The following is a 12,654-nucleotide window of genomic DNA, read 5'->3' on the forward strand; positions in this document are numbered from 1 at the left end:
CAAGATTGTAAACATATTTCCTTTGAGTATTGCCCAAGCCATGCAGATGCATCTTCCTACTCTGTATGTGTGTGCAGTTGTCCATGTGGATAAATGGTGATTGGCGTGTGGCTGAAAGTGGGTGGTGTAGAGTGATTAATCAGCATAATGAGTGTAGATGAGCACTGTGCAGATGGAGCCCACACTCAGGACTGTGTCACCCAGCAGGAAGTCTCTTTGCTCCCCTTCAGTGCCTCTCTATAGCTCTTGCTGTGATTCTTAGGCATGTGCCACTCGCTTCCTTGTTTAATTTGTGAGCACATTTCTGCATGATTTTGTTCTATAATCTCTTACTTCACCAGGAAGATTGTCTAAGTATACATTTTTGATGCAAATAAAAAGTAGCCCTGTGTTAGTTTTACTTTTCTTGCCAAATGTTGCCTTACAACACTGTCTATGTTCAGAAGTGTTTAGACTGCTGTAAAAAGCTAAGAGCAAACTCTGTTGTTCGTCAAACCCACATACGAAACCGAGGCAGACAAGGCTCAGGCAGTTAGTCCATCTTTGTTTCTGACTCAGACATTTTCTTACAACTACAGTCATGCTAGTTGTATTAACTGTGTCCTGGAGAAATCGAGACGCATTGTGTGTCTCTGATTTAGGAGCTGATAGCAAATTCTCCAATGTTACGTTAATGTGAGATCTCTGCTCTCCAGCAGCTTACGTAACCATGACGTTGATTGACCTACTGACAACAATAGGAAAAGAAAACACATTAAAACCACAATCATCTGGGTAGGGGATGGCTGTGAAAGACCTTCAGCTACACTGTATATTTTCAGCGTCATGAACAATTTTGAACATTTTTTTTTTTTTTATCAGTGGAAAACTAGATAGAAATAGAAAATGTTACACTCATTATTATTCTTATTCATTGCTTATTGTTCAAATGCCATAATGTTTCCAAGCAGAGACTGCAGGGGGTATTGGATAAAGTTAACACTCTTCACCAGAGTTTGGGTCCCCAGCAAGCAGCTTTCACAAGACCACATTCTGACAGACACAGTGGTATGCAGGCAAGTTTTGTGGTGAGCGAGCTAATAGCTACAAAGCTGAAACCTTATTGAGAAGGAGAGTTTGTGAAGGAGCGCCTTGTTGCTCCAGTAAAAAGTAAGATTGTTCCACAGTGTCAGTTTGTCTGGAATAATTCACAGAGATAAAGGAAAACCTGACATGGATGTGATAGCAAGTGTCTGTGTGATTTGGCCTTCATGGTGGACATTAGCAAGAACGTCTCAGAGCTAAACCTCAAGCTCCAGCAGCTTCTCAGCTCTCAGCTTTCAAATGTGAAATCATTTGAAGTGAAATTTAGGCTGTGGCAAGTGCAACTGGAAAAAGGTAACACTGCATGTTCCTACTCTGCAAGAACAAAACCTGCTATGACATCTGAATATGCTTTAGAGTGTGAAAGCTGGCTAAGGCCCCCCTCCTCCTCTGCAGTCGCCCCATCACACATGCATAAAAAACTTCTCAGGTGCTGCCCAAAAGCCTGTGCCAGTTTGAACAGCAGCAAAAGGAGTCAGCTGCCCTGCGAAAACTCATGCCTCGTAGGGCCCACTCTGTATGATGTGAGCCTCACCAAGACCCAGGTCGCTCTCGCATCAACTTGCCCCTCTAGTGCTTCCCAGCCCCAGAGTGGAGCGGCCCACAGTTCATAGGCAGCTGCAACACCATCTAACAGCACCATGAGAGGCTAGTACACTACACACACACACACACACACACACACACACACACACACACACACACACACACACACACACACACACACACACCACTGGCCCACTCACAAAAGTTATTCCCCACTTTTTGTCATCGTGCCTCTTTGCCTCTCGTGAAGTCGAGTGCCAGGGTATTGAAAACAAAAGTAACCCAAAGTTTTGTGTAGTGGCACATATTTTACACACGTATTTTGTACAATTGTACAAATGTTTACACAATTTGCAGGATTTTCTGCAGAATTTTCCACCTTTGAATGAGGCTTTCACTTTCACGTCTTTTCAAGATGAACTGTTGAGATAATTCTGGCTATGCAAGACAAGGCTTTCAGCATCTGAAGAGATGTGCACACGCACCTGCATTTGTAGAACAGCCAATAGGAACACCCACACTCTGAAATAACCTGCAATTGATTAATTGATTGATTTTCTAAAGCCGGGAAATACAGCCAAGAGGAAGTGCAGAAGTTTTCTCTCTGACAACTTGAATTACAATATGCTGAAGCGTTATTATGGAGTTTTAGACCAACGATGCCAAAAGTAAACTACCTACTACAGTTTTAATGGACGATAATGGAGCAATTCTAGCTTGTACATGCAAAACACTACACAAGGAGGAAAAAACACTGACACAGTATACTGGAACGAAATAAACATTTTTCTTAGAGTGTTGTCCTAATTGCCTTGGCCAGGCTTTACTCTGTCTTAGCATCGTTATCTAACCAGCAGTGACACACTTGCCAGATGTGGGCTCCTTCTGCACCGATAACTCAACTCAGTTGGTCCTCCCGCCTCCCCCTGGATTTCGTGACATTAGCTCGGTTCCCAGATGCTTATGCTGACTCACACACTTGCTCTTAGGAGCCTCGTTGAGCCTCCTTCTTTTTTTCTATCAGCCTCATTGTCTTGCTTAAATAGGGAAAGGGATGAGGAAAGGGGAGCAACAGAAACCCCCACAAAGAAGTGCTTGCATGTGAAGAAAGATTTTTGTCACTTGACCACCTGTCATATCCTTAAAAGCACTGATTCACACACATTTTTCTTAAACAGGAACAAAATGAACTTGAAGGTTACAGCTGATGCCGGTATCATGGTAACTGAATCACTGAGAAAAAACAAGAATGCATGCTGGATCTTTTTTACTTGTCCATGTTTGTTAGCCTTGACCATTACTTGTTAATATTTTATCAGTATTCAATGCTAAAATGCGTTTCAATGCTATGTAACTGACTTTGAGATTTCCCAACAGCCTTGGGAAATTGGACAAAGAGTTGCAACTATTCAAGTGCTGCCAGTTGACAATTGACTAGCAGCCAAGCTACGAATATCTACTTGGTATCTGTAGGCTCTCAAAGTCTCTATAATGGTGGCTGTTTCATGGTGGGTGTTGTGCTTCTTCTCCCAGTAGCGCAGGCAGACTTTTACAACCAGTCCAACCATTTGTGTGGTGCTGTGTGCAACCAGACCCTGGTGATGGTGTGTTGGGGACACAGCTGCCCTGCTGGCAGGTATGGAAAGGCTGAAGGTTGGAAAAGGTCAACACCTTAACTTCCTTTCTTCTTCACAAAGCAAAGGGGGTCTGCTATCTTATAACATACACTCTGTACTTTCTGCCAGATTGCCAGCCAATTAAAGGTTATCAGAGCTCAAAATAATAGCCCTGCAGGGTAGCTCTCTAGATTGGCCCAATCTAAATATATATTGCCTCACCACCTTTTACTAGTGTCTGGGATCCAAGCAGTGGCGAGGAAGCAGACTAGCTCCTGTGCAATGGTTTGTTGATAAGCCATGTGTGAAAGGACATATATCAGTACAAAGGTTATATCAATATATATATCTATTTTTTTTTTTTTTTTCCAAGGACTAAAGTTTAAAAGCTGCACTTGAATGATGCCCACCTCTGGTTGGAAAAAAGAAATAACACTCATGCACACAACACAGTGTATCACTGCCAAAATTATATTGAAATCAAATCCTCTATTTGCTGTTCACTCCCAAGGTTTACACCTCCTACTTCTGAAATAAAACAAAGACAAAAGACGACAGGACTGCTTTCGCGCTTAACACAAGGACAGAGCAAAAAATATTAGTGCAATTGAGGCTCACGCTGCCAAGTGATGCATCTTCACCTCAGTTACACACGCCCTGCTTTCAATTAATGCTCACTGAGACAAGAAAAACAGAAATAAAATGTGAGCAAAAATAAGTAGCCTTTAGGAAGCTCATCAATTATGGTTTAAGACAAAGGCAAGAGGAAAGGAGGGTGGAGTTGGGGAGACTTTGCCAAGCCATGTCCTTCATCATCCATTATGAGAAGATGAATAGGGGGTCTCTATGGCCCACATGAGAATGAGGAGACTGACTCGTGCCAAAAACAGACCATGCCAGGTTTAAAATGGGGTCGCAAAGCTATCCACCAGACACCGAAACTTAAAAATCTTCTTTTCACATGAACGTGTAGAGAAGGTCTGTCTCTCTCACATACATGCACACATTTTTCAGAGGGTAAAAATAAGTGTGTGTGTGTGTGTGTGTGAGTGAAAGAACTAACACACCACACTGAACATCAGTCTTACCTGGATGAGTGATTCGCTCAGTCTTTCCTCGTCTACCTCCAGCACAATGTCCCGAATCTCTTCATAAGGCAGGCGGAACGAGCCCAAGAAAATTGCTGTTGTGATGGAGAGAGAAGAGAGTCATTTCCTCTCCTTTTTTTATTAGACCGCGGGGTTCAAAGAGACATTTCAGCACTCATCGCTCCTCAGACAAAATGACCACAGACCTAACTTGACACTTGGAAAAACTAATACACTTTCTGCCCCTCAACAGGATAGTTTGTGTCACCCTGACAAAAACGGGGAAGGAAAACATCAAGATTTGCCAGTAATAGTGAAAAGTGCCAAAGTAATAAGTAACACAATTTCTACTCAACTGTGAATAAAAATTGGACAACAACAACAACAACAACAATAATCATAATAATAATATGAATAATAATGATAAACAGTGGCATTAGCTGTGGTTGCAGTAATGGTACACGGTTTTGTTTGGGTGGATATGAGGAAGTGAACTGAATTTGCCTCAGGGGACAGCCTTGTGGGTGTTTCACTCTCCAGGTGGGGTGCCTACAGTGGAAATTGGAGCTGATGGCGTATCCAGGTGGAAGTCACAGGTGGAGGGTTGGTAATGAGTTGGAGGAGAGTCAGTCAACAGCTGCTATACTGCTGCAGCAGTGGGACCTGATGTCTGTATTTGACGCGCAACAAATGGAGAGGTAGTGCATCCTTTTTCTTTTCTCTTCTTCACAGTCTATTACTATTTATTACGCTGACTACTTAGTGCATTTACTTACTACTTAGTCATGACATATTATGACATAGCTGTATTTACTTAACATGAACCTTCCTGGCTTCCTTGTCTCAGTTGTCTGGTGACTCAAAACTCCAGAACTGAAGAGAAATGTATTCTATTGAGACTAATCTGTCTCCATGGTCTGTTGGTAATCAATATTTATGTAATTTTTTCCTCATTAGCATGACATTTTCCTGATTGGGGCGCATTCCTATCAACATGTCATCCTCATTTGTTGTCTAAACTCTATACAGTTTATTCAATATGTCCTATATATCCTCCTCAGCCACAGAAACAGCTGGATACAAGGTTCTCTTGGGGGTGGGTTGTCATAAGTAACCCTGGGATATATTATAAATTCCAAACTGAGAAGATAACAGCATCCGTACAGCTTTTTAAGAGTAAAATTCAAGCACTTTCAAATGACCTAAATCAAAAAATTTCCAGACTCTTGAAGCCTTTGTCTATTTTACCAGCTGTTTTGGTCATGATTATTTAATGCTTCCAAACTCAAACAAACAAATATAGCTACTGGGTTGTTTCACTTAAAATAAGATAGGATTTTTGGTTAACATGACTGATTGTGTCGGTGAAACACCAGATTATGTTGAAAATCAAGCATTTTTCAAGGAGCATATTGGAATTCAAGCATATTCTTAACCTCGAAAACACAACTCTTAAAATTAAGCATTTTCTAAATTTTCACGACTTTGTATGAAACCTGAGATGCAGAGGTAGAAAAGGCATGTAAAAATCAAACTTTTGCTTTTATCTAACAGTTACATTTTTACCTTGTAGTATGTGACAGTGATGGGTTAGGGTTAGGGTCAAGCTGCACCTGTTTTGATATTTCCTGAATGCATGTGCACCAAAACGAGCACTGTGGTGCAGATGGAGGTGTGTTGATGTAGCACATTGCAATTTCTGTGCAAAAGCCTGCACAGACGCGTCCACCCACCAAGCTGAGCTATATTTGTGGCTTTAGCTGCTGGAGGTGCACAGTAGGGCTGTCTGACCAACAGTGATCGATAGTCACTGCAAACACATTCAAATGCCCTCCATGATAGATTATTGGCTTTCCCTTTAAAGTTGCCACATTTTATTCTCATGCATAATCTGTAAACCCAAAAATTGTATCGTGTTGTTTCTTTCTTTAGTGATTGTGGTGGGAAAGGCATTTCACTTGTAAGCAGATGATTCGCTGCACACAGTCTGTGTGGTGCAGTGGCTCACCCAAGCTGCAGCTGAGAGACGTTTGTCATGTTTAAGATGAGTGGGATGTCTACTACTTTTGTATTGGAAATTGTTTAAAACAACACAATCAGAGTTCACATGTGTTGCAGTGGGACGTCTTGTGAAGTAACTGAGCTTATGGTTAGTTAGCTAGACAGTGTGAGCTTTGACAAAGCATCTTACAATGACAACTGAACAACATTTCTGCAATATACACCAAGTCCTTGTGCACACATATACTGTTGACCTGCCAGAACTTGCATAAGCCTATTTTTTTTCTAAACAAATTGTTTGATATAAATTCACATTGATTTTTTATCTGTTTTTATGTCCATTCTGTCTTTTCTATGTGAAGCTCTCACATAGATTTCTTTCTTGTAAATCACTTTGGGCTGTAATTCTTGTATGAAAGGTACAATAAAATAACCTGTATTATTAATATTATTATTATTATTATTATTATTATTATTATTATACAAATAACTATAAGCATTGTATTCATTTTTACATTTCCAATAAACTCATCTAGCATATTCCAAACAAATTTCCAGCAGACTTAAAAGAAAGTAAACTTTTCTGCCTGGTTTACACTAGCTCATTCTCTTTCAGTTTTAAACATCTTACAACTTCTGGTGCAGTTTGCTTTCACAGGGCATGCTTCTGGCCTTTCTTCTTTCCTGAACTTTTAAACATTTTAAGCCTACAATGTACCAAAGAGTGTTTTTTTTATCATAGATAAAGTACGAAACTCTGAAAATGTTGCAGCACCAAAATGCATCAATGCTACAAATGATTTACTGATGCTGCTGATTTAAATGCATGTTTCTCAGTTATGATTCCTCTTGATTTCTTGATTATCTTGATTAATCTAGTTTAATTGTACAGTTGAAAGACGGGTTTTCATTAAGAACTGGGCTCTGGTTGCTGTGGCCAGCTCTACATTCCTCTATAATGTAATTTAACCTGAGTCATGTCCTGTAGACTGACCCCCTCCTTTATTCAGGGCTGAGCCACAAGTCAAACACTCACCTGCAGCTTATTGTAAAAGCTGCAAGTAGGTTTTCAGACAGACATATTGCTAGGTACAATTTATCAGACAGTGGTATGCATAATCATTGCACCAGAATACATAATGTGGCACTGACATCACAATCATTTAGCTGTCCCACTACCTATCCCAGCCACTGTACCTTCAATACAAACGCACATCAAAATTGAAAAGAGAACTTAGAGGGCTCTGCAGCAGGCAGTGAATATGATCTATGATGCTGTAGTATGTATCAAGGCAACCTCGGGGGAGCTTTGTAGCTGTGTAGGACCACATGCCTCCCACCCATTGCCATTCTGGAGGTGAGATTTTCTACACTTATTTTTGCTTCCTGCCAAATTCAAAACCCATCTGCTGGGGCTGTAATCAAAGATGGCAGTGACACCTATCAACATTGTCACAGCCCATAAACAAGTGCAATGACACGCACACACTGGCACATACTCAGATGCGCACACATGCTCACATGCGCGCACACAGATACAAACACACACGCAGACGCCTCTATGTGTCATCCTTATGTTCCTGCCAGATGCACCTTCCTGACATCAGACCCTGATATTTTGCCCGATGAACTCATTCATCTGGGCTCTGCTCACGGAAGATGCAAGTACACAGTGAACCTCCCTGCACCAGATATCACCAGCACACGGGAAGGGAACTGGTTGGGAGGCACGTATAATTGTTAATGTGCCTGTGATGAACATGCATCCCTCAGCTTGTTTTGACATTCTAGTCTGCATGCAGTCCTCATCCAGAGTATGCAGAGGAATTTATCCACCTAAAAATATATTCATCACAGTCTACAGTATGTCATTGCCTACCCCTCTACTCGTCCTTTAAAGAGGGAAGGTGAGAAAACCATGGCTAAATAAAGAGAATGGAGTAAGGGTTGCAAAGACATGTAATCTTAGCATTTGGCATGTATATTTCATGAGGTGTTATCATCTACATTGCATCTCTGAGGTAAGGGATATCAAGGCTGCGGATAAAATCTCACAGATTTGGGTAAACAATAACAACATGCTCTACTCACCAATCAACACAAGACTGCCGGCAGGCACTCAATTTTTTGTGTCACAAATTCATACACATTTTATGGATTTGGGATCAAGGAGTTTCATATGGAAGAGGTGCAGGGATTGAGCTGCAGAAGGGGTTTGTAGATGATTTGCATCTAACCTAAAATGAGCCCTAATCAAAAAAACACCAAAGTAAAGGAACATTTGGAGGGTGAGGTAAATACTGCACACCGGTATCAACTCAACATCTAGTCCACCAAGGCTCCTGGGGATCCCAAACACCTCCATGTAGCTTTAGTGCTCAGTTCTAATAGGAATTTACTTTACACATGATTACAGACAGGGAGCTTGGAAACAATCTATATGCACTTGCGGTGACCGCTAAGCGACTGCCAAGAAAACATTTCCCCAAAGGGCTGAGTAAAACGCTATCACTGCTGAGGACTTTCTACTGTTTGTTTCCCACAAACAGCTTTGTTGAAATGTTCATGGGGTATGAAAATGCCTGGGGTGTTATGGAAAAGAACACTGACATTTCTGACATAAAAGGTCATGGTTTAAAAGAATATAGTACTCCATGAACTAATGGTATTAAACATGGTTACTGGCTGTAAAATACCCTAAAAATATATAACTGCATATACTTACAAAGATTCTGCGCTGTCTTGGCATCCAAGATGCGAAGTTCTTTCGCCTTTTTCTTGAATTGCTGCATTCGGTCATCAGTCTCATCTCTTACGTCTTTTTTCACTGCAGGAACAAGAAAAAACTATTTTAAGAATGTTGGAAATTATATGCAATGGGACAAGTGAGTAAAACATGCTATTTAATCAAAATGTGACACTGACGATATATAAGCTATATAATATGTAACTGTCAAATGATATTCAAAAATATGTTTTAACACTTCTCACAAAAATGTACTAATTTACATACATTAGAATGCAAACTAAACATAAGCCGACAGGCCAAAATGGAGGGACAGCAACAGATAGAATAAACAATTAAAAAACAGTTTCCATAGCAGAAAACATGCAGCTCAGCTGGTTAAAATGCATTGCAATACATTCATAAGGGAAGTGCTGTGGTATACATGTGGTATAACATTTGTTTATTTATAGGCAGATGTGATTGATGACCAGCCCCTTTAACATTATGCTGGAACTCCATAATGTGCAGTATCATCAGCTGTGGCACCAGAGCACAGTCCTGTGGATGATTTTGCACTCTTCATTTGTTTGCGTGTGCTACCTTTTCTGTCATCGTGACAGTGGGTAGATGGTTGATAAGCACAGCTTCTTCCCTTAGGCCCTGTCTGTCAACTTGCTAGAGCCAAGGAGATAATTGTGTTACCCCGCCAACAATGCCAGAAAATGGCATTAAGTTTCTGCTACATGACTGAACACAATAGACAAATTGGTCCAAGAATGAAGAGACTGTTGCTTTAATAATGGAGACATTATGGAATCTCTCGGGGAAACACCACATGTCAGCGTGCATTAGTCTTCACTTACATTTCAATAACATCGAGCTCTAAAAACATAGATGTTCACGCACAGGATGAAAGGTCAATATTTTTAACTGTAATTACAGTACTGAGGAGGGATAAATGAGAATGTTTCACAATAAGGAAGCAGCAAGATTCCTCAGACCCTTCCCTCTTGTCCCAATGGCTTGTGGGAGAGCCAGCACACTTTGTTGCTAATCATCACAACTGCTCTGTTAAAGCCCAAGGTGGGAGTCTCCCAGGAAATCTAGAACAAACAATCTGCTCCCCTAGCGCTGGCTTGCATATTTGAAGATACAAACAAAGAGGCAACATCTCCTGGGCATCCAGAAGAAGCAAGAAGCTGAAGGCACCTAGCTGACTCCAGAGCTCGCTGTCAACACATGACATCAGGGATGCAGTTGTTTTTTGTATTAAGTAGTGCTAAAAAGGGCCTGAGTATGCACCAATGCTACACACAGTATTACAGTTTGATTTTCTGTCAACATCTGGAGACGCTCCTCAGGGGCGGACTGCACATCTAATCAGACCTGCTGGATCTCCTTCATACTGAGTGGAGCTCAGAGGTGCACTTCAGCAATGGCTTGGACTTGGACATTAGAAGCAACATGGTGATAGGTTGGAGAGTTGAGAATTCAGAAATGTATTTAGGTAGGGGCTGCTAGCCAATTAATATGAAGTGAAGGTGTTTTAACAGGACAAAACCCTTTAATTAGCACCTGCAATCATCTTTGCATGATGAGAGCAAAATCCTGCACCCTCGGTTTGTTTCGCCCTATCATGGGACAGTGTTTCGCTTCAGTCTTCCTCAGGATTACTACCACTTACACGCATTAACTGCTCTTCCAATAAACAAATTCTGGATACAGTTTTGTGACTGCTGATCTACTAAGCAAGTACGCACTTTTTAAAACACACAGGTACAAAGTGCTTCACTCCACTATAGGTGGAGAAATGCAGTCCGTTTGTTTTGACTTGACAAAGACCGAGTCAAGTTCATCTTCAATTACAGTGGCGTTTTATAAGATAACACAGTTTATTTGGCAACTCAGTGGAGGTGAAGGGGGGCGAAACTAGTGAAAAATTGACATCAACGCAGGAGCTCAACTGCCAACTGTATTGTCAATGAGGTTTTCTGTTTTCAAATGAAAAAAATATTAACCCAATTTCCAGGGTCAGGCTTTTTGATTGCATTTATTTTTTACAAGATTGGCAAATGTATGTATTTCCGCATTTTGGTGTCAGCAATTTGCAGAATTCCTCCAAACCCACCAAATAATAAATATTCATTACTTCATAAATAAATCCTACAAGCACAACATTACAACATCCTGTCTCACATAAACTGAGTCTGTAGCCAGCATGGCCAAAGGAATCATGCTGGATTTCTAATGTGGACAGAGCCTTGGACAAAGAAACTCGAGAGCGAGCAAAAATAAAACACGACGAAACAATGATCTCCCTCAGAGAATGGCCCACAGACAGAGAGCAAATTAAACTGAGAGGGGAAATTTGGCTGCTTTTCGTACTAAATTGTTCTCTTAAACCTCCATTCTTTTCTCTACTGCCACTTGACTCTCTCACCCAGGTACCTTACACTCTCAGCAGGGTGCTCTCGGCCCATTCGTCAGTGCCTCAGCTGTCTTCACCCTTACCCGCAGGGCCACATGCTATCTCAAATAAAAGAGAAAAACAGTGGCTTTAATAATCTGAAACAGGCACATTCCTTTCTGATGCCATCCTATACAGCTCAGAGCTCCCCCGCTGGGCACTTAGTAGTGGCATCAGTTGGCTGATTTTCTGCAACAGGATTTGCTGGCTGACTCAATTATGCCACATGTCACATGTTTCCTCTGAGCAGCGCATGTGGACTGATGGGCCCTGGAGGGCTTGCGCACATCCGATCTGCCACACTAGTTGGAGTACCAGGTGTGTGGAGAGGATGACTATAGGTAGCATATTTCAGCCAGATGGTTTGTCCACAAGAATAAAGCAAGTTTTATGAATGTTTCCAGAACACAAGTGTTGTCAGGCAGCAGTGAAAATCACACCCTCCACTTGGCATCATACAACTCTTATTCCAAAAGAGTTGTGTAAGGTGTGTAAAACATAAAGAAACAGACTGTGTTAATTTACTAATCCTTTCTGACATGCACTCACTTCAACTTTTGTAAATATATACATATTCTGAATGTGATGTTTCAAAGTCGGGACAGGAGCAACAAAAGACTGGGAAAGTTGTGGAAAAAACACCAGTTTGGAACATTTCACAGGTAAACAGGTTGATTGGTAAAAGGTGATAGCATTATGATTGGGTATGAAAGGCTCAGTCGTTCACAAGCAAGAATGGAGCGAGGTTCACCACTTCGTGAACACATGATTGCATAAAGGATGTTACTACAGGGGCTCAGGAACACTTTGTAAAACCATTGACAGTAAACACAGTTTGTTTGCATTCTGTTGTTATTTATGTTTTACATAGGGCCCCCACTTTTTTTTAGAACCTCTTGAGTCGACTGTGACAAAAGTTTTTGTGTTTGTTTTATATTAAAATATGACTTTGGAAATTAATGTCCATCTAATTCACTTTTCTGCCAAGAAAGCTTAACCTGTCCAACACTGGAGGTCCATGACAGCTGATCAAAGTCCTTGCCAACATTTAAACGTGTTTTACTAGTTGCCCAGAAGCTAAAATGTAATACTCTGACAACAATGCCATCCTTCTTGCACAGATTT

General features: G+C 41.0%; 1 protein-coding gene across 5 annotated transcripts in view; it reads right to left on the reverse strand.

Moving 5' to 3' along the window:
* The window catches only part of diaph2 (diaphanous-related formin 2), a 369,056-nt gene that overhangs the window by 154,436 nt on the left and 201,966 nt on the right, over positions 1–12,654 (reverse strand). For all 5 annotated transcript variants that reach the window (XM_041943749.1, XM_041943748.1, XM_041943750.1 and 2 more), the window contains 2 exons: positions 9,060–9,161; positions 4,334–4,428 (listed from right to left, as the gene is read on the reverse strand). In XM_041943749.1, the coding sequence (XP_041799683.1) occupies positions 4,334–4,428; positions 9,060–9,161 (197 nt within the window). The remainder of the gene's footprint in view (positions 1–4,333; positions 4,429–9,059; positions 9,162–12,654) is intronic.

Source organism: Chelmon rostratus, chromosome 9 (genome assembly GCF_017976325.1).
Source record: "Chelmon rostratus isolate fCheRos1 chromosome 9, fCheRos1.pri, whole genome shotgun sequence".
In the NCBI taxonomy this organism is placed as follows: Eukaryota; Metazoa; Chordata; class Actinopteri; order Chaetodontiformes; family Chaetodontidae; genus Chelmon; species Chelmon rostratus.